The sequence below is a fragment of the Apiotrichum porosum genome, assembly GCF_003942205.1.
Source record: "Apiotrichum porosum strain DSM 27194 chromosome Unknown scaffold_8, whole genome shotgun sequence".
Taxonomy (NCBI): Eukaryota; Fungi; Basidiomycota; class Tremellomycetes; order Trichosporonales; family Trichosporonaceae; genus Apiotrichum; species Apiotrichum porosum.
In genome coordinates this window covers 423,577-449,336 of record NW_021167115.1, presented here as the reverse complement: position 1 = coordinate 449,336, position 25,760 = coordinate 423,577, and the positions used below count along the sequence as shown (strand labels likewise).

At 61.1% G+C, this 25,760-nt stretch overlaps 8 protein-coding genes across 8 annotated transcripts; 4 read left to right on the top strand and 4 right to left on the bottom strand.

Moving 5' to 3' along the window:
- Nucleotides 1-310: 310 nt before the first annotated feature.
- On the top strand, nt 311-2,739 carry EHS24_008937 (uncharacterized protein; the record flags this gene model as incomplete). The annotated part of the gene is made up of 4 exons (XM_028624236.1): nt 311-838; nt 1,007-1,131; nt 1,501-1,635; nt 1,692-2,739. The coding sequence occupies 4 exons, from the start codon at nt 311-313 to the stop codon at nt 2,737-2,739; spliced, it is 1,836 nt and encodes a 611-aa protein (XP_028475308.1).
- A 668-nt stretch (nt 2,740-3,407) lies between these two features.
- EHS24_008936 (uncharacterized protein) lies at nt 3,408-4,974 on the bottom strand (the record flags this gene model as incomplete). Its single annotated transcript, XM_028624235.1, has 4 exons — nt 3,408-3,747; nt 3,951-4,459; nt 4,504-4,595; nt 4,710-4,974. 4 exons carry the CDS (start codon nt 4,972-4,974, stop codon nt 3,408-3,410), a joined length of 1,206 nt encoding a protein of 401 aa, XP_028475307.1.
- A 1,205-nt stretch (nt 4,975-6,179) lies between these two features.
- On the top strand, nt 6,180-6,949 carry EHS24_008935 (uncharacterized protein; the record flags this gene model as incomplete). Its single annotated transcript, XM_028624234.1, has 4 exons — nt 6,180-6,345; nt 6,562-6,620; nt 6,743-6,812; nt 6,912-6,949. The coding sequence occupies 4 exons, from the start codon at nt 6,180-6,182 to the stop codon at nt 6,947-6,949; spliced, it is 333 nt and encodes a 110-aa protein (XP_028475306.1).
- A 782-nt stretch (nt 6,950-7,731) lies between these two features.
- Nucleotides 7,732-10,977, top strand: EHS24_008934 (uncharacterized protein; the record flags this gene model as incomplete). The annotated part of the gene is made up of 5 exons (XM_028624233.1): nt 7,732-7,881; nt 7,940-10,338; nt 10,389-10,793; nt 10,846-10,906; nt 10,957-10,977. The coding sequence occupies 5 exons, from the start codon at nt 7,732-7,734 to the stop codon at nt 10,975-10,977; spliced, it is 3,036 nt and encodes a 1,011-aa protein (XP_028475305.1).
- Nucleotides 10,978-11,306: 329 nt separating this feature from the next.
- Nucleotides 11,307-13,271, bottom strand: YUH1_2 (ubiquitinyl hydrolase 1; the record flags this gene model as incomplete). The annotated part of the gene is made up of 5 exons (XM_028624232.1): nt 11,307-11,390; nt 11,596-11,822; nt 11,935-12,024; nt 12,658-13,081; nt 13,194-13,271. 5 exons carry the CDS (start codon nt 13,269-13,271, stop codon nt 11,307-11,309), a joined length of 903 nt encoding a protein of 300 aa, XP_028475304.1.
- A 632-nt stretch (nt 13,272-13,903) lies between these two features.
- On the top strand, nt 13,904-17,691 carry EHS24_008932 (uncharacterized protein; the record flags this gene model as incomplete). The annotated part of the gene is made up of 6 exons (XM_028624231.1): nt 13,904-14,053; nt 14,270-14,339; nt 14,410-14,618; nt 14,725-14,947; nt 15,096-15,881; nt 16,046-17,691. The coding sequence occupies 6 exons, from the start codon at nt 13,904-13,906 to the stop codon at nt 17,689-17,691; spliced, it is 3,084 nt and encodes a 1,027-aa protein (XP_028475303.1).
- Nucleotides 17,692-18,125: 434 nt separating this feature from the next.
- On the bottom strand, nt 18,126-19,756 carry EHS24_008931 (uncharacterized protein; the record flags this gene model as incomplete). The annotated part of the gene is made up of 5 exons (XM_028624230.1): nt 18,126-18,442; nt 18,487-18,591; nt 18,655-19,084; nt 19,540-19,613; nt 19,672-19,756. 5 exons carry the CDS (start codon nt 19,754-19,756, stop codon nt 18,126-18,128), a joined length of 1,011 nt encoding a protein of 336 aa, XP_028475302.1.
- A 3,094-nt stretch (nt 19,757-22,850) lies between these two features.
- On the bottom strand, nt 22,851-24,919 carry EHS24_008930 (uncharacterized protein; the record flags this gene model as incomplete). The annotated part of the gene is made up of 3 exons (XM_028624229.1): nt 22,851-24,070; nt 24,122-24,220; nt 24,283-24,919. The coding sequence occupies 3 exons, from the start codon at nt 24,917-24,919 to the stop codon at nt 22,851-22,853; spliced, it is 1,956 nt and encodes a 651-aa protein (XP_028475301.1).
- Nucleotides 24,920-25,760: the final 841 nt, after the last annotated feature.

Below are 25,760 nucleotides of genomic sequence, written 5' to 3'. Positions count from 1 at the left end.
GCTACATGACGCCGGCTCTGCCTTTAGGAAGTTTTGGGAACTGGGCTTATTACGGGCAAAGCCACCAGCCACATGCTCATGTCGCCCGTGCAAACCGGGGGCCAGCCGCGCCAACCGGCCCAGGGCGCCCCCGGCGCGTACAACGCCAGTCTCTGAGATTTTTTAGGACGTCATCGACCCCTTTGCGGCTTATGGCGTCTCTGCCACCCAAAGTGATCAAGACATGGTACAACATTGCGCACTTTCGTAGTCAAGTTTGGGGACATGCTGGAGCAAACGCGTCACTGGTGCTTGTCAAAACGATGTACATATGAGGGACCCCGGTGCCGTTACCCGCCCGCAGGCTTGGAGCGCTTCTGCGCTCGGAATGACAGGAAGGATGTCATTCAGGCACGCCGGACAACCCGCAACCCCGGCTCTCTCGAACAAGAGATTTTGCTGCGGCCCACCCCTTTGCATCTCTATCTCTCCACTGTCCACTCTCCATCATCACAGTTATCGTCTCTCACTCAGTGTCCTAAAACCAGTATCACTCGCTTCTATTCCGGCGCCCAACTGCGCTGCGTCACCTTCTTTCACCGCCCTCCCCCGTCTCCCCGTCTCGCCCCCTCCCTCCCTCTCTGCCCGCCTTTCCGCGGCTCGTCGTACCCCCGCTCGAACCGGGTCTACACCACCCACTCAGTTGACTTTGACCACCACAATGTCCACCGCGACCGAGCGCACGCCGCTTAACAAGCCGCCTTCCCCGCCCCTGGCGTACACCTACCTCCCTCAGGAGGAGGACGATGGACGTGAGGTCGAGGTGTGGCGCCCAGGAAAGTCGACGTTCAACCAGACTGTGAGTTGGAGCGCCGCCGTCCTTTTCACGACGCCGAGCGTGCAGGCTGGGGTCTGCGCTGAGAGCATGAGAGACCAACACAACATGGTCTCGGCGCATGACTGCCCGGCAGAGAACTTGTTACACAGCTAGCTGGGACGACCTGATGGCATGGCAGCTGACGCGCAGCTCCTCAACACCCTCGGTGACCTCATCGGCACCGGTCTCCTCGCGACCCCAATCGCGATCGCACACAGCGGCTGGGTCGTTGGTCCCCTCTTCCTCGCCGCCGTCGGCGCCGTGACCCTCTGGACGTGAGTTCTCCTTTCTTTTCTCAGCACACACGCAAGGGAAGGGTTGTGTGGTGATCCGAGCTCGAGGTGGGCAAGCTGGCTCGACTCGACGTTATCGTCTCCGGTCGGAAATGGCCGACCATGCCGGGCTGCGTTTTTTTTTTCTTTCTCAGCGAGCTCCATCCAAAGAGCTGAGCTCGTCTCCTGATATCCTGGCCCTTCGCCGTGGGACCATGGGAGTTGCACGCGAACCTACGGGTGCCATGCTGCTTGCTACCCAGCGCCCACGTTTCAGGCAGGCTCTTCGAGTAGCCGTATTCCCACCTGTGGGCCTACGCCCGCCCCCGCCGATAAGCTTCTTCGCACGACTGTGACTAACAACTTTCTCAGGCTCAAGATCCTCTTGCGCATCATTGAGCAGGACCGCCGTCTGCGCAACTTTACAGATGTTATCGGCTTTGCGCTCGGCAAGCGCGGTGAGAAGATTGTGACCGTCCTCTTCCTGATCGAGGTTTGCGCCTGGGTGTGAGTCCTTTGAAGCTGCGCTAGTGCTTTAGATGTGTCGTTTCTGACGCTCGCAGTATCGCCCTTGTGGTTCTCTTCTCCGACTCGCTGGAGGCTGTGTGGCCTGTCTACACGTCCAACCAATGGAAGGTCGTGGGCCTCGTCGTGGTCATCCCCACCACGTTCCTGCCCCTCCACTACCTCTCCTTCTCGTCGGCCCTCGGCATCATCTCGACCTGGATGCTGATTGGTATCCTGATCTTTACCGGCATTGTCACTCCTCACACTCCCGGATCCATCCGCGAGCCCGCGCACACCGACCTGTGGCCTTCGCACGGCCTGGCCAAGCTCGGCACGGTCTTTGGTCTGCTCATCTCGGGCTTTGGCGGCCACGGTCTCATCCCCAACCTGATCCACGACATGAAGAACCCGCGCCGCGCGGGCGTCATGGTCGACATTGCCTACGCGATCGCCATGGCCATCTACGTCCTTGTCGGCGTGTTCGGCTACCTCATGTATGGCACCGACGTCAGCGACGAGGTCAGCAAGGACCTGGCGCGTACCCCCGGTTTCTCGCCCATCCTGTCCAAGATTGCCGTGTGGATGGTGGCCCTCAACCCGCTCACCAAGATTGCTCTCGGTATCCGCCCGCTCGCCGACATGATCTTTGGCTGGCTCAACCTCCACAAGACCGAGCTCATCCCCCAGACGGCGCCTACCCCGCGCTACACCACCCGCCCCTCGTCGCCTGTCACCGACGAGGACGAGGACAACGACAACAACGAGGATGACGACGAGGAGTGGGAGGGCGGGCACTACGACCCCATGGCCTCGACCATTAGCATCTACGCTGAGAACCGCCACCAGAAGAGCGAGCGTGTCAAGGCCGTCCTACGCCCCGTGATCCGCGTCGCGCTCGCCATCGCGGCCGTCCTGGGCGCCCTTGTGTTCCCCTCATTCGAGGCCCTCATGTCCTTGCTCGGATCGGGCTTTGCGTGCCTCACCCTCATCATCATCCCGGTGTGGGCCGGCGCCGCCGTCTTTGGTTGGAGGTGGTACGACTATGTGGCCATTGTCATCTCGGCCATCTTTGGTGCGTGGGGCACCGTCGCGAGCTTCATGTAGAGGACGGAGCAGCAACAACGCGCGCACGTTAGTTTGGCTTGCTATATAGCACGGTCCCGCCTTTGGCACACCAACAGCAACCTACACCCACCCACAAAAATCATATATAAACACACCCGTAGCCTGCCCCTTCCTTCTGTACCGGGAACGGGAATTACATAGAGACCCCCCGCATGTACCAAAAAAGTGGATCTTGGACCTTGGATATTGGAGACAAACGGGCATGGTTCGGTGGGTCGAGGGGAGACTTCGCCCGCCCGCCGCTTGCCGTATAGATAATGACTGGAAAAAAAACCTCGTCTCTCTCGCGCATTCTTCTCCTCTCCTCTCCTCTCCTCTCGCTGCTCATCCATTCTCTCGCTGTCGCACGGTACGCTTCCCCCGCAACGCTCTTTGCTCTTTCCCTCCATCCACCACGAGCCGAAGAATCACTCTGCCCTCGGACCCCTGGGCTCGCGCGCTCGCTTACGAGGCTGGGGCCGGTGGCGTGGCGCATGGCGCACACGCGCCAGCACCTGCACCTGCACCAGCACCTGCTTCCGCTCACAGCGGCGGCCGGCGCGACGTCGGCCACCACCTACACAAACCATGCACCCGCGCGTCCCGGCACAGACATGCTGTGCGCTGACGTGCTGGGTGCAGGCCATGATGGGCCCCAAAGACCCCGGCTAAGGCGCAAGCTTGGACACGTCGGCAGTGACGACCTTGCCCTCGAGGATGAGCTCGGAGAGGACGAGGCCGACGCCGGGGCCCTGCGTGATGCCCCAGCAACTCAGGCCGCCGCCGACATAGACGCCGTCCACGCCGGGCACCTTGCCGATGATGGGCCGGCCGCGGTCCGGGATGGGGAGGAAGCACGCCGTGGTGGTCTCGACGACGGCGCCGCGGTCGGCGCCGAGCACCGGCGCAATGGCCGTGGCTTGCACCTTGAGCTTTTCGACCATTTCTGGGATGGCGGCCACCTCTGCGGCAGATGCCGGGAGAGGTTCATCGGACGATGCACCGCAGCTGCGCGGAGGCGTCAGCATGTCTGTGTCCCAGTGGGTTTTTTTTTTTCTCTCGCGCATTGCTTTTTTTTTTGGCCTCCCCGTTGCACAAACTTCCGCCAGCATGTGCCTTCAGGCGACGCCGGGTGTGAAGAGCATGGGGAGGCAGGAGCTGGTGTCCTGGACGCCAAGTGCGTTGGAGGGGCGGGGGGTAGGATGACTTACATGACAGTGGTGCCGTCTGGACGCGGGTAGACTTCCGGCTCCGACACGGAGCCATCGGTCAGGGTGAGGTCGACAAAGAGACAGTGAGGGGTAGTGGGCTCTGTTGTGCGGATGAGGAGTGTGTGGGCCATCTGTCCCGAGACGGCGAGGCCGCGCGCAGACGAGGATGGCAGCAGCTCGGATGAGAGCTTGCCGAGCCATGGCCCAGCAGTGAGCGCGATCGTGTCGCAGTCAATGATCCTCTCGCCGCCCTCCTTGAGGTCGACCATGATAGAGGTCGGGTGTCCGTCGTCGAGGGCGAGCGCACGCGCAGTGCCCAAGACAAGGGTGGTGCCCGGTTCGCGCAGGAAGCGCTCGGCGAGGAAACGCGTGAACAGACGAGGGTGCACCTGAGCGGTTGTCTTGTGTGTTCCAAGCGAAGACGAGGCCGACACGGCCTCGCGCGAGAGCCATGGGACCGCAATCCGTGATTCCTTGGGAGGAGGACACGACTCGTCAATCGTCACAGACTGCAGAGTCAGCTTAAGGACATGCAGGCCAGCAGCGGACATACCAAAGTGTCGACAGTGCGGTAACCCCAGTTCTTCGAGCCGTTGAACTGCTCGGCCAGCTTGCGATGGAGGTCAAAGGACATGGCCGACAGACCTGAGGGGTAATGGGTGTCAGTCGTCGTTGAAAACACACATTGGCAGTGTATAGGTGACGCTGCCGTCCCCGGGCATATGCATCTAGTGCATGAGAGGAGCAACAGCTACTCACTGGCTGTGGCCGGACCATGCCAATCGCGCGCGAGAAAGCCGCCTGCATTGCCGGAAGCGGCCGCAGCGACGCTGGTGCCCTCGATGAGGGTGATGGTGGAACCCTTGGGCCGTGCTGGGGAGATGGAGATGAAGTATGCGAGGCAGGTGCCCACGATGCCGCCGCCCACGATGACAATGTTCATGGGAGTAGCAGGAGGTGTGGCCGGGGCGGCGTTCGAAGCCGGTGTTGCCGATGGGCTCACGGGACTGGCGGGACTCGCCATTGTGTGGTGGGCGGATGGGAGAGGGATGGGAGGACGGGGGGTGGGGCGCGAGGGCGGGGGGTACCGGGGTTGGGAGATTGCTGGGATGCGGGAGAGATGTGATGTGGGGCTAGATGTGCAGTGTGCAGGTGGATGGAATGGATAAAGAGGACCATTCGACATGGGATGGCGAATGAGCAAAGCGGGCGGCGGGGGTGTGTGGGCGCGCCAGCCAGGCAGAGGCAGCACAGACGACGGGCGGGTCGACTGCTTCCGTCGGACCCCCAGGCCAATGTCAAACTCAGGACTGCCATGCACCCCCCCGTGTCTCGCGCCTCCTCTCAGCTTCTCGCTCCATACATGCATGAGCACGTACCCCGAGTTATTCAGGAATGGCTGGCACGGTGCGCAATGGTCCCCGTGCATCATGGCCGTGTTTCTGTACCAGACTGCGAGTAGAGGGGCCGAGACGGCTGGCAGGTGTGGTGGCAGTGCTATAGGCTTTAATCCCACACGCCCAGCGGCCGCCACCCAGCTCCCAGCGCTCTCCCAGTCCAGATTTCCCTGCACCGCAGCCACCGTGAGATCCATAACCGCAATGAAGGCCCAATATCGTTCTCATTACAAACAGACGGCGCTGTTAACAAATTCAGTATAGAACGTACAAATTCTTAAACACTGGAAGCACGAGCGGAAACAGTTCCATGGTTCCACCTCACAGGTCACGAGTGCCACCTTCCCTTCCTCACCATGTATACCTGCCGAGGACACGGGGAGTTCGAGAGCTTAAGCAGTAAGCAGCAGCACCTACTTACATGCAGGCGGTCAGCTGTAAAGTAGCTGTCTAACAACCTCGTACTCTGCCTTGTGCATCGGTTCGAGGGTGGTGGTCAAAGTCTCTCTCGTTGAGAGGCCTCCCGCACAACTCAGATGCGTGTGACGTCACTCCGATCACTGCACTGTCTCTTGCCCTCGTGCTCTTCAGACATTTGAGCATTTGAGCACGGCCATCAACTCCCTGCTCCTCACCATCGCCCACCCCACATCCGTTCATCTCACATCCACCCTCAGCAGCCTATTTCTGTACGTCTGCAACCTCGGCACCAACGCCGTCACTGTCACTGTCGCTGACCACTGTCACTGGTCACGTCTCGTGCCCGCCTTCCATCCCACCGCTCACTCCCACGTTGGTCTACCCCGCAGATCACAAACACCGCACATCCACAATGGCCCACCCGTCCCCTTCCATCTCCATCCCCACCAAGGCCGACGACGGAGTCGACCGTGCCCCCGATCTCTCTCCCACCTCCCCCGTCGACCGTAAGCGCATGGACAGCCTGCTGGCCAACCGCGCCACCCCCGGCGACCTCCAGAACAAGGGCATTCTCAAGGGTATGTTGTTTGCAAACGAACGCTCAGTGTACTGTTGTTACGACGGCGAAGAGCAGGGTATCCAGTGCGCGGCCGAACGGAGGGAGAGCTGCTGTATTCACAGCCTCCGTCCCCACCCGACCACCGCCTCCTACCACCCCCTGTTCCCTCGTTGTTTGTCCTCCGTCTTGCATTGTCGCACGCCCCGTTCCCCGTTCCCCACACACTAACCCACAGGCGCCCCGAACGACTCGCTCGCTGCCAGGAAGATGTCCCTCGAGAAGTCCATGCTCGAGGTGAGTGTTAGGCCTGGAGACCCCGCGTATGACACGTTTTAGCGCGAGGGCAGACATCGTGGTGGCGTGGAAGTGTGGCGTGGAAGCGCGGGGTGATGGGGGCCAAAGGCTAACGAAAACAGGACCGTCTCGACAAGGAGCTTGCCGCGCGTCCTACGGCCGACGAGCTCATCAAGAAGGGTATCCTTAACCGTGAGTCCAAACTCCATACTGCCGACCATGTCGGCCCCCGGCGGGTGACGTCGTCGGCGGGTTAGGAGACAAAGATCGCACTTGCTGACTGCGGCTCAGCCAACGAGACGCCTGCCAACGCTTCGACTGCTGTCTAGTCGAGTTTCCCAGCAGGTTGTGTTCGATCCTGTGACGTGTCAAGCGAGTGGCGCGATGGGTCTGTTCAGAAGAAATGAGGCAGTGGAAGTATGAGTATGCGAAGTTGTTGTATATAGCAATAGCAACGTGACGAGAAAACACCATTGCTAGGCGATCAGGCGAGGGCGAAGAGAAGGGTTGCAGGGCGCGAACGGAGACGTCGCCGTTGCGGTTGGACGATGGCCAAACCCTTTTGCGTGGTGCGTCATGAATGCGAGGCAAGGCGAAACATGTTTGTCACTCTACGCATCCCCGTCGGTCCACTTGTCTTCCAACCATCCCTCTTGCCCACCCATCTCATCTTATCCCCCATCTCCATCGCCAAGCAAAACAGGACACCAAGAGGGTAGCCTTGCACGCCGCTTGCGATCCGAGCTGTGCATTCAGTGCCGTCCGGTGGACAGTCCGTGGTTCCATTCTCGGCGGTCTCTCCGCACTTCGGCGGTTGCCCCACAAATCGCCGCGCGGCCATCACCGGTGGAACAAGCGCACTTATCTCCTCCAACACGCCGTCCACGATTACATCTACCCCAATCTCCCATTGCCTGCTGCTGTACTCCAGCATCGTCATCGTCACTCCTTCAGCCAGGCTTATTCTTGAGCCTACTCCTGGCACCATCTTGCGTCGCTCCGCAAACAAACACCCCCACCACTCTGGCTCCTGGCAGCTCTCGACGTTTCGTCCGTGTCGTCCTCCCGGTCCTGGTCCAGCGCCAGTGGATAGCTCCCATCGTCGCGCACAATGAGTAAATCGGCACCCCAATCCAAGATGCCGTCGCCGGCGCGGACACCGCGCGTGTCGGTAGACGAGCGGCGGCCAGCCCACGCAAACCAGCCGCCGGGCATTGTCAACATGGGCATGACATGTTTCCTCAACTCGACCTTCCAGGCAGTGAGCCCCATACCACGACCAACATCCGGCTAGTGTTGCTGACAATCAAACCGTACAGCTGGCAGCCACTCCGGCCATGATTGCTCTACTGGCCAACAACCCAGCGTTGCCCCTTATCCCTTCGCCCAACTCCATGCTGCCTCCTCCGGCGCAAGAGCCACGGCTCACCCCCAGTCTCGGCGCCGACGCGCTCGAGCCCCCGCTCTACAAGCTCTTGCCCGTGAACCGCGCCTTCTCCAACTGCCTGCACAAGGCCTGGACCATCAAGGAGCGCGGAGGGGGCACGAGCGGACCGGGCGAGGGATCCAGTCTACACACTATGACGCTGGCGCCGCTGCTGCGCGAACTGGCAAGGAAGTATGACCAGTACGACGAGTTTGCCCAGCAAGACGCCCACGAGCTGTTGCGGCATCTCTTGGACTCTATGGAAATGGAGGAAAAGGACGTCATCAAGCGCAAAGCAGCCGACGCAAAGCTGCTGGCTGAGAACGCGGAACTACAGCAGCAGCAGCAGCAGCAGCAGCAGCAGCTGGCAGACGCTCCTATTCGGTCCGGGTCGACGGACCAAGAACCGCAGGAACAACCCGCCGCAAGCCTCTCCCCAGCAAACGTGCCGGCGGCTCTTCCGACAACTGTGGCGCCACAATCCCCGGTTCTATCAGCCACCCCTGCAACACCTGTGGTGGAAGACCGACTGGTGCCCTTCGTTGACGTGCTGTTTGGCGGCCTTCTCGCCTCTGTCGTGGTGTGCGAGACATGCAAGTCGGTCTCACACACGTACGAGGGGTTCCTCGATGTGTCGCTCAGCATGCGCGGTGACGATGACCAGCCACGTCTGCGTAAGCGTGACAGGTTCCGCGCAATGGCTTCGCGACTCAAGCCTGGTGTCAAGGTCGGCGGTCAAAAGTTTCCCGAATTGCCGGCGACCATGTCCGAGCCCGAGGGGAGCGACACGGAGCGTGGAGGCGCGGCAGAGCCCAAGGCAGACAGGCGAGGACGACATGCGCATTATCCCAAGAACCTGTCTCGCGAGTCCGATGCCGACAGCGACGGCGTAAGGACACCCAGCACAGCTCCACGAGGCATCAAGGCGAGCTTTTCATTCAAGCGCAAGGGCCTGCGCACGCCGAGCGCCAGTCGCGCGAGGACACCAGCCACCACTAGTCCGTCACAGACACCCGCGACTCTCCCGTCGGCGCCGACGACGGGCGCGTCCACCCCGATGGGTGGCTCTGGGGCCTCGCTGTCAAGCTTCGCTCCCAGCGTCCTCACCGAGCAGCTGCATCAGCACGTGCACCAGGCCAAACCCACACCAGCGCAAACAGCGTATATCCAGCGTATCCTGTACGGACCGCCCGCGGCGCCGGAGACTGCAGACCCGCTCGCCAAGCTGCGTGCCGCGCACGTGGGTGGACTGACTGCCGCCAATGCCGCCAAGCCGTCCGACTATGGCCTTGTCGACAGCCTGAAATCGTTTACAGCCGTCGAGGTGCTTGAGGGCGACAACGCGTTTGCGTGCCACAAGTGCTGGAAGATCAAGAATGGGCATTACCGCAACAAGCGACGGGAACCCGTTTCCGAGGTGCACCATTCGCTGGCGGAGAGCGCCCCACCGTCCATGGTGTCAGTAGTGCACCAGGACTCGACCCTGCTCGAACCTCTCATGGGGGCAGGCGTGCCCCTGGAATCGACCCCGTTGGAACCTCTTCTCAGCCCCCCCATGCCCATCCTCCCCGCTATCGCTGTCGAATCACCGGGAATGACCGTGAGAGAGGCCGAGATCTTTGCACCCGTCCCGTTGTCTGTCGGCCCAACCCCGGGCACTGGCTCGGACGGGTCCCGCCTCGGCCGCTTGGTGAGCCGGTCTCGCAGTATGGTGCGCGCCGCCAGCCCGCTGCGCACATCCAAGACCGCTGCCGATGAAGATAACAGCAGCCCCGATGCGCTGGCCAACCCACACTCGAACCCGATGGAGATTCTCGGCAGCGATCGCCAGCTTGACCGCTTCGACTCGGTCACGTCTACGGGCAGCACGACGAGCTTGAGCACAATGTCCAACGAGTACAACACGTCGAGCTCTGTCGCCGCCACTTCGACCACGATGGTGAGCACGATCGGCACGACGTCGACCTACACCGCCGGCCAGAGCCCGAACGCGAGCACGAGCAGCCTTGGCCGCGGCCAGTCCAAGGACGACGACGACACGGATGGTCTCTCCGACTCGACAGACGACGAGGAGATGCCTGGACCGGGCACGAGTGCGCACATTGGCGGCCTGTTCCGTGGCGGTTTAGGCGGCCGGCCCAGCGTCAAGAGGCAGCAGAGCAAGCACTTTGTCCTCCGCCGCGCGTTCAAGCGCTACCTCATTGCCCAGGCGCCCGAGGTGCTCGTCTTCCACATCAAGCGGTTCAAGCAGACCAACGCGGGGCTGTATTCAAGCTTCTCCAACTTGAAAAAGTAGGTGCCGTGCCACAAACCAACGTTGTGTGCTGACCTGCCACCACCAGGATGGACGACTTTGTCTCGTTCCCCGAAATCATGGACGTGGCGCCCTTCCTCGCGCCCAACCGCACAGACTTCAAGTGTGTGCGCACCCCGGAAGGCGTGCACGCGCCGTACATGGACTGGCCGAGCCCCGACCACCCGCCCGAAGCGCCGCCCATGCTGTACAAGCTGTACGCCGTGGTGGTGCACATGGGCACCATGGTGGGCGGGCACTATATCGCCTACGTCCTGGTCGACCCCGAAACGGTGTTCCTGCCGCCCGGCGAGGGTGGGCTGGGCACGGGACCGGCGGCGGTGGAGCATGCCATCTCAATGCTGATTCTGGAGCCCGAGGAGCGGAAGAAGAAGGAGAAGGAGAAGGAGAAGGAGAAGCAAAGGGATAGGAGGGTGTGGTGCTACTGCTCCGAGTGAGTTTACGGTTTGACAGCTTCGGTATGGAATGGCAAGCTGACGGACCAGTACCGAGGTGCGCTTTGCGACTGTCGAAGAGGTTCTCTCTGCGCGGGCGTACATGTGCTTTGTGAGTATTCAGTTGGGGTGCAATCGACTCTGCAGCTGACAGTATTTCAGTACGAAAAGGAGAGGCCGTAGCTTGCCCCTTGTCTGTGAGCTTGCCAGCAAACGACACATGTTCTACGTCCAACTTCAACCACCCATTCCTCCTTCGACTTTTTTGTCTACCACCACAGTGTCCATGAGCGCTCTCGGACTCGCACTACGTCAATCCCGAACCCCATACACAACCCACACATACAGGCTCATCGGAGACACATTTTCTGCCAACTATGCATAGCCACAACATACACTCACACATACACGAACACATACGTACTGGGACAACGGCGTGTGGTTTTGTGCACCGCACTAACTAAAGCAAACTGGCTGCCCGCACAGAGCTTACCAACACATTCTGTGACAGTTCACCCCACGAGTGCGAGGAGGGCAAAGTGGATACTCTCCCCAGCTACGGGGAGGTACTTGTCGCGAATCACCCGCGCCGTGTCCTGTCACGTTGTCAGCGTGTGCGCTGTGTAGGTGGGGTGTGCTGATACAACGAGGACGTGGGGAGATGGGAGGGGGCGCAGCAATCTAGCTGTGTGCAAAGGCCAAATTAAGGCGGTGGCTGTGTCTATGTGCCGCGCAATCGACGAGAACGATCCACTTGACCGTTCCCTCCCGTTCCCCCGGTTCTTGAGTCTTGAGACTCACCGCCAGCACGTCCTCGCACACGCCGCGATTGAACGGTCCCTGTCGGGGCGCGACGCCGTCCAGTTCCCACAGCGTCCCGTCGTAGGGGACGAAGACGATAAAGTGGTCGCAGTCGTCCCAGTCCTCTGGGCGCGGGGTCGACTGGCCAGCCGCGACGACCGAGTTGTGCGCGTCATGGATGAGGGACGAGGAGCGGAAGAGGTCTGTCCGTTTGGATGGCGGCAGGGCTGGCTGTCAGCAATGGTGAACGTGCTTGCGCAGCGATTCAGATAGCTATGGCCTGGAGAACGAGCAGCAGCTATCTATCGGTTCGCGCGTTTAGGAAACGGACAGACCTACCTCGGCACTGTGCCACAAACTCGTCCAAGCCCGGGGCGAGTCCCGTCGCTGCGAGGGCATGCACGACTGCAAACGTCCCGCATGCGTGTCCTGCGAGTGTGTCAGCGCGACTGCCTCGCTGGGGGATATCGCTGGTCACTGAATGAAGCAAACAAGGGAACGTCAGACGCCACAGTAGCGTTCAAGGGGGCCGAAGAGCCACTAAAAAAAGCCGGCCGCAGTGTAAACGGGCCCGGCGATCAGACAGGCTTTGGGCTACCAGGCCCCTTACAAGGCCCTAGATGGGTGCCGAAAGGGGTCCCACAGAAAGTTGAGTTGACGCGAGTTGGAACCTATCCAGCCCTCTATGCTCTCCAGCAAACTGCCAAACGAGATTGATCGGCCGAGCAGATGGACGTGGACATGGACGATCGGACGCGTCCCTGCCCCCCTGTATCGCTGATCGCTGATGATCGCTCACAGCCTCCGAGTTTCGGCACCGATTTGCCTTTGCGAGCAGGAAGCGTTTCCCGTGGTATTCACGGTGACTGCCTCTGCCCGCAGCTCTTTACTCGAGGCACATGCGGGTCCTTGGGGTTGTTGGTGACGCGCAGCGGTGCCGCGGTCCGCATCTTAGACGCCCAACAGAGGAGCCCAATACACGCAGCGTGCGCTGGGCGCGTCCAGCCCCACAACTGTGGTACTATGGTGTACAACAACACTTGACGTCTCAGCAGTACTCACCGACATTGACCTGTGGGATCCAAAGAGGAACGCGAGGCGCCGAGCTTGAGCTTGAACCCGCGCCAGCCGATTGCACAGGCGCGGCAGACGACGACGCCAAGCCCACATCCGCCGTCAACGTGTCCTCGGCGCCCCGCAACGGTGACGGATGCGAAACATGGGACGGCAGGGGTGGCGAGGAGCTGGTTTGGCTTAGTGGGCTGGGTGGGATGGGAGTGACGGCTGGCGGGACGACGACGGCGACGTGGGCAGCAGCAGCCGCGTCGGCCTCGCCTGGTCCTTCGTCTGTGCGCGCTGCAACGATGCCAGGCGTGTCTGGGAACAAGGCAACAACGGCATGGACGGGTCGAGTCACGAGGGAAAGGGTCTCTGGGTCGAGACCGAGCACGTCCTCAAAGTGGATATGTGGAGCGAGGCCCCACTTCTGCGCATGTAGCGTCAGCAGTGCATGAGGGGGTAAAGGGCAAGCAGCAGGCTCAAGAGTATTGGATGCATATCGAGGGGATGGAGAGGAGGTGCCCAATGTTGACACGCACCTGTGCCAGAGTGGTCAGGACGACAGGGTTGGCCTCGAGAGGAAACCAGACTGCAGGGTTGGCTGGATCGCGGTCCATCGTCGTGGCCGTTTGCTGTGACAATGGGTGTGGAATGGCGGCTGACGGCCAACTAAGCGACGAGCGCTGGACGAGAGGGAGAGATCGAGGAGACAATGGTACAATGATCAAGTTGGGACGAGAGAGCATTGTTGGGGGGCAAGAGAGGGTCACAGTTGAGTGAGGCGTCGCAAGCCCCTGTCGCCAGAGTTGGGTAAAATGACTGTGCGGGGGCTGAGCGGCCGCAGGGCTCTCTCTCTCTCTGGATCTTTGGCTGGGCTTTTTCTCTTGGCTGGGCGGCAACTCGGAGCGGTTGGTACATTGGGGTTGTGGGGTGGATATCATTGCACCGGAGAGACGAGAGCACGACGTCGAGAGCACGGACACGACACAGAGAGACAGAGGAGTGTGCCTGTATGCATACGGGCCCAATGGAAAGGGGGATGGGGTTACCCAACGAAACAAGCATATGACATCGTACGCCAGGCTCAAGGTGGGCCCATTTGGGTGGCTGCCGACTTCCATGCCGAGCCCACCTGTGTGGGCCCCAACTCGTCTTCTTCTCCCCAACCACATTCAACCTTTAATCTTGTCTCCACACTCCACCTCTCATGCCCACACCACTCCCCCACACAATGCCCTAATAATCAACAATGTCGTATCCTGACCGGTCCACGGACGTGCTCGTCACGAGCGCAGTCTTCCTCGGGGCCGCAACCCTGTTCGTCGGTCTGCGCTGCATCTCCAAGTTTGGTATCCGCAAACGCGCAGACTCGGACGACTGGGTCACAATCCTCGCATGGGTGCGTACCAAAGAGAGAGGTGGGGGGGTTGCATGGCATGGTTGCCTCTGTCTGTCAATGTCGGGCGGCGACAACGGTAGTCACGACCACGTCGGCACCGTCGTCACCGCCGTTCATTGCATTTACCGGCGGGCCCCGCGCCGCCATGGCCGTCGGCCCCTCAACCACGGCCGGCGTCACCCGCCGACGTCACTCCGAGCTGACAATCTCCTGCAGCTCTTTACCGTCGCCCTGTCCATTTCCATCATCTTTGCTGCAACAGTCGGTTTAGGCAAGCCAGACGACTGTGAGTCACAACCATGCAGTGCAGTGGTTTTGCGTCAGCCACAAGAACCAACGCTGATCCACGGCTACAGTGATAAAGCCGGAATGGCAGGAGCCGCTCAAACGGGCCGTTTATGTCTTCCCCATCTTCTACCACCTGAGCTCGATGACGGCCAAGTCGGCTGCGCTGCTGCTGTACATCCGTATGGCCAGCGCGCACCCGTTCCTCCGCAACGCAAGCTACGCCGTCCTCGCGATCGTGGACGTTTCGGGCGTCGTCTTGGTCTTCATGAACATCTTTGTTCGTATCGGGCGGCCGCTGGTGGAGGCGGCGGCGGCGACGGGGCATGTCAGACAGCCCCGCCGCTCCAGGTTATCGGACCGAAAATGCTGACGCTCCTCCACAGCAATGCCGACCACTAGCAGCGGCTTGGCAGTGGGACCAGTCTGGCCAGTGCTTTGACCTGGTGACACTGTTCCTCGCCTCGAGCCCCATCAACATTCTCTCCGACCTCGCCATCCTCATTCTCCCTCTCCCCATTATCACGGGCCTGCGAATCGAACGCAAAGAGAAAATTGGCCTGGTCCTTGCATTCCTCTGTGGCGTTTTCGTGGCCATCGTCGATGTCGGTGAGTGGTGGAGCATTGCACCCATTCCCACGGCACGTGTGTTTCGTTTGGGTGACTCGTCTGGGCTTGTGCCGCCAGATCTGAGCCCATGTCCACCCCACCCAGCCACCGCCTTGCCCGGTTAGTATGTCGCTGACACGCCTCCCAGTTCGCATCGCCTACCTGCAGACGGCGCTCAAGGAGCAAATCTCCCTCGGACGCGACCACGTCTCGGCGTCGGACCGACCTACCAATTACTACTGGTACACCAGCTATGGCCTCATGTGGTCGGCCGTCGAGTGCTCGGTCCGTGTCTGCTGCCTGTGCGCGCTCGTCCTCAAGCCGCTGCTCCAAAAGTTGAGACGCGGCGGATCATCTGTGCACAGCGGCGGATCCAAGGGTGTCTTTTCGAAACGCAGCGCCCATTCAGCTGGCAACGGCGAGCTGGGTGTTCCCGCTGGGACGGCGGTAGAGGACGCCATCTTTGGCAGCCCCAAGTCGCCTCAGATGAAGCTCGGTGGCATCCAGGCCATGCTCGAGCCATCCGCAGAGGTGCCCGAAGAAGACACGTTTGACATTATGGCCTTTTTCGCAGCAGGGCCCGGGGAACCAGCATCACCGCGTATCGGTACAGGCGCCCTCAGCACCTCGCCACGTATGGGCTTTGCCAACGGGAACGCCCACGGAAGCGGGAACGGGAACGGTGCCGAGTTTGGCCTTGGTAACTCTCCATCGTCTAGCGACTCGGCCATGGGCGCGCCGTTGATCACCTTGCCAACCCGTATCAGCACCCACCATTTCATCACGGCGCCAGTCCGATGGATCACCAAGGAATCAGAGCCGCCAGAGCTCGCCCAGGCGCCGACCCAGCGGTTCTTCGACGTCGTCCAGATGGGCGGCCGCAAGCCGCTCACCGAGCTTACACCGCGCGAGGCCTGGTGGCCCGTCATGTTTGGTGAGTACACGCGTGCTGGCACTGCAATGTCACAGCCTCTGGTTAAAGTGACCACGCAACGGGAAAGTGCCTTGTTCCTCGGTTGCGCGAAGGGGAGGAGACTCGCCGATTACACCGACGAGGCCAGAAACACAAGTGCTGTGAAAGCTGACGTGCCACCACAGTGTCCATTCTGTTCTTCCTTTGGGGCTTTAGCTACGGTCTGCTTGGCAACCTCACGACACAAATCATGGCGGCGATCGAAGTGGACTCTCCGTCGCGTTCGATTGCACTCCAGAACGCATACTGGATCGGATACCTTATCGGCCCACTCACTGCTGGCGCCTATGTTCTGCCCCACCATGGGTTCAAGGCGACGTTCATGACTGGCCTCGTCATCTACGCATGTGGCACCATGGCATTCTGGCCGTCGGCAGTGCTGGCGTCCTACGGTGGCTTCTTCTTTTGCAACATTGTCATTGGCATGGGCCTCAGCGTGCTCGAGGTCGCTGCCAACCCGTTCATCGCACTTGCTGGCCCCGGCGAGCTGTCTGAATGCCGCCTCAACTTTTCGCAAGGTATCCAGGCAGTTGGTTCGGTCATCTCGCCCATTATTGCCAACAAGTGGCTGTTCAAGAACGTCTCTGGCCGGATGTCACTGTTCGACATTCAGTGGTACTACCTCGCGGTGGCGCTTTTCGTCCTGTTCCTCGCGCTCGTCTTCTTCTACGTCCCGCTCGCCGAGGCCACTGACGACGAGCTGGAGACCGAGACCGTCAACCGACTGGACCGCGCCGGCCTCACCCAAGACGCAAAGGCATTCAAGTGCAGAGTGCCTGCGCGCTGGTTTGCGATTATTGCGGGCATCTTTGTCCTGACGTTTTACGTCGGCGCACAAGAATCTCTCGCCTACTTTTGGACCCCATACATCAAGGCCATCGGGCCCCCAGGCGGTACCGGCGACCCGTTCTGGGACCTGACCATTGGCCACGGGCTGTTTGCGGCCTCGCGCTTCATCGCCGCGGGTGTCTGCTACATGGGGTTTACGCCGCGCCTTATCCTAAACGTATGCTGTACCGGCACGTTCCTGAGCAGCCTGCTCGCCGTGGTGCTCAAGGACGGCCAGGCGGCGTTTGCGTGTATCCTCCTGACCCTCTTCTTCGAGGGTCCCGTCTTCCCGACGCTGTTCGCGACCGTCATCCGCGGTATGGGACGGCGAACCAAGCAGGTCTCGATCGCGCTCACGGCGTCGATCGGCTTTGTGGCCGTGTGGCAGACTGTGACGTGGGCCGTGTGGCGCGACCACGGCGTCCGGCAGGCGTACATTGTCGTGGTGGTCCTGTGCTTCTTTCAGGCGCTGTATCCCATCGCGCTGGCGAGTTCGCCGACGCTGCGCCGGTGGGTGGACCCCAAGTGGTCGCGCGACCCGAACGACCCCCACGACCCGCGCCGCCCGAGCATGGGCTCGGGTTCCGTCGGCTCCAAGCCGCTGCACGTCGAGCACGCCGACGCCAAGCACCACCACCACGTCAACGGCAGAGACCACTACCACCAGCACGACACGCGCGTCACTGTCGACTCGGCCATGTCCACGCCGCCAGACGCAGACGCAGACGCCGAAGACGACGACGCGCCGCCAGACCCGAGCCACCCGGCGCTCATGATCCGCCGCCAGTCGGCGCGCACGCCGCCGCACTATGGCCCAGACGTGCCCGTCGTCGGCGTGGGGATCGCGCCCATCCCGCCGGCAGAGGGCGCCGACCCCACGATGCGCGGCCCCACCGACGACTTTGCGGGCCTGGGCGTCGTTGGCGAGCTCGAGGAGCTGTGAACGCGGGGGGGAATAGTAGTTTGCTCTCCGGAAGAGGGCAAGTGATCGATTGGCACCTTGTTTGTTTTTGATCGTTTTTCTTTTTTTGTACTAGATTTTGTATCTCGGAAACACCAGATGGGTTGTACGGTTTGATGAAGGGGATTGACGACGAGGCAGCTGGGAGTTACGCAGGTAAAGCGGCGGCAAGGAGAGGGACGAGATGTTGTGGTGCCAAGTGACTACCTTTGTGCTTGTTCTCTCTCTGTCTCTCTGTCGGTCTCTGCGATCCGCAGCAGCCTTCTGTCGGCACTGCCGTCCGCCCGCACGCCCAACGCCCACGCCCAACGCCCACGCCTCACGTACACTGATCTGTCCCACGCCCTCGTAAACAAAGAGAAAACATGCATCGCGACCGTACTACAGCTATATATGTGTGTCTACAGCGCATTGTCCTAGAAGGCGAGCGCCGCCGCACCGAGGGCCAGTGCAAGCACGCCGCCAGCGGCACGCGCGTTGGGGTGGGCCGGGCTGCTGGCGAGGCTTCCGGCCGCGACGGCCGTGGTGGTGTTGGCCTTGACCGTGGACGTGACGAGGACGGGCGCGGCGCCCGACGAGCCGGTGCCGGTGCCGGTCATGGTGACGACGACGACAACGTCCGAGACCTGGCTCTGGCTCTGAGTCTGGCTCTGGGTCGACGACGCGGCCGTGTTGGCGGCGTTGGCGGCCGTGGGTGTGGCCGCCGATGACTCGGTGATGGTCGTGACGACGGCTAGAGAGTCAGCTCGCTGCGGGACATTCGGGGGTCGAGCTCACAGACTGCCGGAGTGGGCCGGGCAGCTGTAGGTGACGGGGAGGCGACGACGGTAACGACGACCGGTCCAGCAGCGGACGTACCAGCTGCACTTGGTTCGGCTGCGCCTGGAGACGCAACGGACGGGGCATTGGACTGCGACGACGACGACGACGAAACAGAGGACATACCTGCAGCCGTGTTGCCAGTGTTAGTGTCAGCGGATGCGGCGGCGGGTGATGAGGCGGCGGCCTGGGCCGGGGTCGTGGTCGTGGTCGAGTCTCCACCGGATCCAGCGGTGGTAGGCTCGGCAGGCGATGTCTGGATCGTGTAGCCGGCCGACAGCGAGTCCTGCGACGACGACGACGACGACGAAGACGGGGCATCCGACGACGCCGAGCCGCCAGCGAGACACGACGAGTCGGACGATGAACCGATGGCGACGCCCTGGACATAGTTGGTCGTGCCCTGCGAGTCGGTCACCTGGAACATGAGAGTGGCCGAGCCCGACGCCTGGTTGACGAGCCAGGTGGTCGACGACCCCGACAGACTCGAGATGGTGTCGATCACCTTTTCGTTGTCATAGTAGCCCCCCGTCGCGATCGTGAGGGTCACATCGCCCTAACGAGTCAGCGCTTGGAATCAATACGGGGGGAGTGGAGGTGGCTGTGTTGGTGCTTGCCACTAGCGCATGTGCTCGTCAGAGCAGATGGGACGCTAACGATCAGGGCTCTCTGGATCTCTGGCTCTCGCTATTGTTTTGGAGCGGATCGAAAAGGGCGCCAGCGGCGTATCAGAGTGCACGAAACAATGGTGCGTATGCCCGCGTCGCACGAGAAGCATGGGCCATGGCAGCTGTGTTGCCAAACCGCCAAGCGGTGGCGACGTCTGCAGTAGCGTGCGCGCCGACGGGACGTCTGCAGGTGGGCCTGATGTGACTCCGAAAGGGCGGCATGCGGCACGCACCCGTTGGCGCCGCACTCACACGCAACGCCCCGGCCGCACCTCTGAATGCGTTTCGATAGCGACCGCGCGCTGCATACAACAGTGGCGACGGACAGTGGACTGGGACTCACCACAGTGTTGGTCCACGACACAGTCGCCTTTCCGCACTGGACGACATTGCTCGTCGAGATGGTGATGTTGTTGACTGGGGGAAGGTCAGCTGGGTGTCCTACCAGGGTGCCAGCCTGGTCGCTCCGACGCACTGAAGCTCCCAGCGAGGATGACCGGGGCGGCAGAGACGGGCGCGGCGAGAAGCGCAAGGGCCGCGACGGGGAGAGCCGCAAGCATGTCGGGAGGATGGGAGGTGGGTGTATTAGGGTTGTTGTTGTTGATGGGGACGGCAGAGGATGGTTTTGTCCGTCGTCGCAGACAACGGGTTTGGGTGAAAGCAAAGCCGGGAGGAGGGACGGGGTTCTCTTTTGTCGTCTGAGAGCTTGCTCTGACGGGGGAAGAGGTGGTAGTGCGCCGGGCACAGAGGAGGAGGAGGAGGCGGGGGGGTGAATCGGGAGTGGGGGATGGAGAGAAAGCAAAACGCAAACTATCGACCGGCGCCGCTAAAGGGACAGGAGGATTCCACAAGCGCGAACACTTTCATTACACCTGCGCAAGCGACGACCAGCCATCCCAAGCTTCAAGGGTCCTCCCCCCGCAAAACGTCATGTCCAGTGTCGATCAGCCCCCCAGCCTCCCTCGCTTACGTGCCGCCCAGTGGCCAGAGTGGCTGCCTCTTACATGCATATGCACCTGGCCATTGATGTCCTTTTCTGCAACTGCGTTTGCTTCACGTTTCTTTTGTTCTGTACGTTCGGTGGGAAGCCTTGGAGCCACCAGATCGAGCGTCGGGACGAGGTTCCTCCCTGTGCCTGCACATGAAGGCCAAAATGTGACGTCGGAAGGGGGTGTCGAGATGACCAGAGAATGGTGTCGACGTTTCGACGCTCTTTCACCGACCAAAGCAAGAGTTGATGCCATGTCGGCTGTGGCCTGTGGCCCGGTGGTACGGTGGTACGGTGGTCGTCGCCCAAGTGGCCAGTTGCCAATATGCAAATGCGCTCCACATGAAAGCTTATGACTGACGGAAAGCGTCACGTGTACCATACTTACAGCATACGTCTTAATTGACGACCACTAGGCCACTAGCACATGTCCGCCTCAACTGCGTGTGCGGGCTTGCGACTCCCGCCGAAAGATTGATTAGGACCAGGGCCAAACTTGCTTTTTGCTGCTTAACCTTGTGACAACATTTTGATAATGGCTTGTGCTTTGCCGAAAGTGTCAGCATGGCAATGGTGGTTGTATTGATGTGATGTCGTCACATCAAATGTCCGCCAAAAAGGTGTGGAATGCAAAAACGCACGACCTGCGTGGGCGAATGGCTTCCTCTCTTGTTTCGACGTCCCGGCAAGGCCTCAGTAGATCAGTAGAGTGATGGTCACGAGTCAGACCGACAGGGAGGGAGGCAAAGGCCAGAGTTCAGATCTGGGGCCAACGCAGTTGGTTGCACAGTGCACGCATGTGTGGGTCGTTGTTGGATGAAGCCCCCGAAATATGTTGCGCCAAGACCCACCACACTTCCTTGTCGATAACGGCATTTGTGTGTATGTTCGATAGCGGGACGGCCACACGGCACAGCCAGAAAGTGAAACGAAGTATCCTTCGTCGGCACAGTTGGTACAGAGTGGAACAGCGCACGCAGGCCCCTCTCGCTCATCACGAGCACGAGCAACGACACACCCGGGTGCCGGTGTCGCCACCACCCCAAATGGAGATCTCCACTCCCCCAAGATCAGAGATCAGAGACATTCCACGCCATTCTGTCTCGGACCCCGCGCAGGACCAGCGTCGTTCTCTCCACATGCATGCAGGGTGCGCAGTCAGACGTATAACGTACGTCACTGTGTCACCTATGCATATCGCTTGCAGGATCCAGGAAAGACGGGAAAATGGATCTATCTCTATAGCACGATTGCCGGGCTCTGCCCGTCGTCAACACCGGTGGATCGTGGAGTCAGAGCCTCATCATCACCGCCAATACCCCACCCCGTCATCTCGGTACAGTCGGCACGGCCCATTTGTCCTGGGGTGTCATGTTCCCATGCTCCAGAGCGGTCCTCCAGCTCTCCAGCTCTCTCCTCCCCCTCCCTGCAGCTCCAAGTTCCCTCTGCACCAGCTCCATCGCTCTCTCTCTCCAGACATACCCCATCCGGCCACCACGTTGCGATAGAATAACGGCGGCGTGGCGTCGACTGCGCAGGCACACACACACACTGCACGCACCACCAGCACCAGCACGCACCCTCTCGTCCTCATCCTCATGCCCGTCATCTTCTCTCGCGCGGCTGTCCCACGCACAGACCCGTATATCCTGTCAACTCTAAACGCACGTATGCCCCGCGCCCCAGCGCGCCAGCGAGCTGTGGGCCGAGCTCTGGCCGCGCACGGGTTGGCCCGGCTCGTGCGGGGCTTGTGCTCGCCTTTGTGGAGCCCAGGGACGGTGGGTTCGTTTGGCGCTGGAATGGGGCTGGAGACAGAGTGGCGAGCGAGCGAGCGAGAGAGCGAGAGAGTGTCGCCCGCCTTGGGCCTTGCAGCTCTGTGCTCTCTGTACGTTCCCTCTGTGCTGTTGCTCCAGTGGCCTGTGTGTGCGCTGCGGATGGGTGGGTGCATGGGAGAATCTGGGGCGGTGGGGCGGTGGGGCGGCGGCGGTGGGCGGTGGGCGGTGGGCGGTGGGCTGGGCGGGATGCAAGTGGCGGCACACACCGCGGGTGTCAACAAACAACAAAGAGCCAAGACAAGGTGGCGACGGTGGCGACATGCACACATACACACACATACACACACACACACACAAGGACGGGGGCATGCTTCTGGAGTGGCTGCTGGGGAGGTTAACCGTTAAAGCCTTTGGCCAGAGATTCTGTGGACTAAGGGCGCGCGCGCGAAGAGAGGGGGACGAGGCCAATCGAGGAATGTGAGGTGGCGAATCCACCGAGTGTGGCATTGCCTCGCCTCCGCGTAGCCGTGTTCTTCTGCTTCTTCGTCTCGCTACACACGTCGTTCATTTAATTCACGGCTGTTGGGGCGCACCTGCTGCACCAGTCAGACAACGACTTTGGCCACAGGACAGTTCACACATGCGACATGCAATATGTACATCTGGGCTCTCTCTCCTCTCCGTCTTGTTCTGACTCTCTCTCTCTCTCTCTTTTGTCGACAAACCAACTGCGGATTGCGAGACGGAAGAAGCGCTAGGGGATAAGGACTGGTGTGTGCGGGACCGAGCGAGGGGTGTGGGTGGGTGGGTTTGGGGGGACACAACTAATGGCTACATGGGACGACCGGTCGGGGAGTGCGCGTGCCACAGCACACGGTGCGGCGGAGCACTTCACTGCTGCTGCTGGGGGTACTGCGCCGGGTGGGCAGCGCGGTCATACGCGACGCGCAGGTCGGACGACGAGGGTGTCCTGCTTCCCGTGACGTGTGCGTATGGCAGGTGAGGGTCGGTCGTGTATGCACCCGGTGGAGCGGCCTGGTACGCGGCGTTGGGGTGGCCGGCTGCGTTGGGGTGGGGGTGACCGTTGGGGGTCAGGGAGGGGTCGACTGCCGTCGCAGGGACGTACAGCCCGAGCTGGGGCGGGTAGGAATCGCGCGGCATGGCGGACGCCGGGGTGGCGACGGGCGAAATGTTGACGTAGCTGTTAAACTCGCCGTCGTTGGTCGTCGAGTATGGCGAGACCATTTCAGAGGCCGCGGCCACAGACGCACCGCTCGTGCGGTACTGCGACGTGGTGGCCGTTGGCGACATGTCGACATAGGCCGAGAGGTCATCGCTCACAGACGACGGGGTCTGGTTGACCATGCCACGGTCTTCGGCGTAGGTCATCGAGTTGGTGTGGTGGTGGCCGTACGAGACTTGCTGCACATGCGGGTCCATGGGGTTGGCCTGGAAGTTGAACGACGTGTTGAGGTAGGCAGAGTAGTTGCCAAAGATCTTTTTGAGCGCCTGTTCGAGGTGGTTCCAGGGAAAGACCTTGAGGCCCTTGTCAATGTTGCGGGGCTTGGGGTTGGGGTAGTTCATGATGTGAGCGTAAAAGTCTTGCCACTGGCCTTCGTTCTTCTGGAGCGTCGTGGGCTTGAAGCTCTCCAGGTTGCGGCGGATACGGTTCTTCTCTTCGGTGGTGTAACGCGTCTCCATGAGACACTCGAGGAGGTAGATGGCGTCGACGGACGTGAAATAGCACTCCTGGCGGGCATCGTGGTAGAGGCATGAAATGACAATCATGTTCTGCTGCCAGTCCTTCTCCTCGATGGCACGGAACGAGGCCAGAACGGTCGCATCCTGCCTGCGGCGCTTAAACTCGACGAGGCAGCGACGGTTGGCCCACATTTCAGGCGACCAGTTGTTCTTCATCGTCGACAGGTCGCCCTCGATCTCGAGTTTGGCCTTGGTGCGCATCACAAACGGGCTGGCACCCATCGACGCAGGGAGCATCTGGGTGGTGCGAACAAGGCCAGGTGGGCCAGGTGCTTGCGCAGTCTGGGGCGGTGGCGAGTCGTACACAAACGGCTGAGCGGTACCACCGGGGAGTGGTGGGCCATAAGGGTCTGGAGAGTCATTAGTAAAGCACCCCAGACGGGGAGCCGTGCCACACTCACCGTCTTCGTGACGACGGCGGACACCCCCGCGGACCGCATTCATCTTGCGGGTGGGAGACTCGTGCTCGAGCTTTTTACGGGACCGCTTGGGGGTTCCCGCTGCGGAACGTTAGAAGAAGAAACGATTGGTAATGAAAATGAATATATGGTGTCACACTCACTGGCGTCACCAAGATAATGGAACTCTCCCAAGGGTGAGGTCTCGAGCAGGCCGTGAAACTCGTTGATCGCCTCCAACTTGACAGGGATGCTCCAACTGCCACGAGCGCCAGTGGTGTGGAGGGGAGGGGCGCATGCTGAGAGAAGATAGCTGTCGGTAGTGGCCGTAGGTCCCACAACGGAGGCCTCGACAGGAACGTTTCCAAACAGGAGACGGACGCGGTTGTGGAGAACACCGTTGCGCTCCTGGTCGGGGAAAGGAGGAAAGTTGAGGTCGCACGCGACGTTGATCGGAGTACCTTCGTAACCCGACTGAGGAGACACCTCAAAGACGGTGATGATGGACGCTGGGCGCTGGGGGTGGGTCGGGAGAGGAGGAGCGGCAAACCCAGCCTGAGCAGGGTGCATCGCGCGAGCGTGTGGGTCGGCGGGACCCGGATACCATCCGGCCGCTGGAGCTGGGGCGAACGGTGCGCCGAGAGGTGGTGGCATGGCTGCTGAGGCTGGTGCAGACGTCGAGGCAGACGCAGTCGCAGTCGTCGGAGAGGTCGACGGAGAGGTCGCTGGGTTGGTGTTCGAGTTGGCGGTGGTGGTGTAGCGTGCGTTGGGGTACGAGTTGGGTTGCTCGTTTGGATACATGGGCACGGGTGGGCCGTTGTGGCTGTAAGGCAGCCGTGCTAGTTATGACGGCTATATAAGAGTTTGTTGGGAAGAGAAGGCACAACAGCGAGCTGTCTGTGGTTGAAAGCAGGTGAGGTGAAGGCGCTGCTGGTTATGCAACGCGGGCAAGCTGTTGGGCTGGGAGGCGCTGCTTGAGGCTTGAGGCGACTCCACTTTCTGCCCGATAGCGGCGGAGTGCTGGGGGAGGGAGGTTGTTCTCGCGATGGCTGTGGGACCCGGGGCAAGGATTGAGCAGGTCACACGTTAGGGGAGAGGTGGGGGGCACGAGCAAATGGCAGAGGAATGCGAAATGCCCAGGGGACAGTCCAAGATCCAACAAGAAGGTGTGAGAGCACGGGCTGTCAAGGGCTCGAGCCAAAAGGTTCGAGCACGGATGAAGGACGGGGGCTTTGGGAGTTTGAAAAGAGGATGTCACGGGGGCGCGTGATGGAGTGGGGTTGGTTGGAGGGACGTGCGCGTTGTTATAAAGTCGCTCTCGAGAAGTTGAGAAGATGGTGGATGTGTGCGTGCGGTGTGGGCGTCAAGATATGGGAAGAGGAGTGGATGGTGGTGGCGGTCCGCTTGCGGCGGCCTGAAAGGGGGGGTACGAGGGGAAGAGAAAGAAAGAAGAAGGGGATGAAGTGATGTTGCGACCAGTTGATGTACAACTGTATATGCGTGAGATGCGCTGAGAACCACCCCTCCGCATCCGGAAGGCAAACCTGTCTGCCGAAGCGCCGCCAAGTCAGAGGCGAGAGGGGGGGGGGTGCAGCTGGCAGGCAGGCAAGCAAGCAGGCAAGCAAGCGGGCAGGCTGGTTGA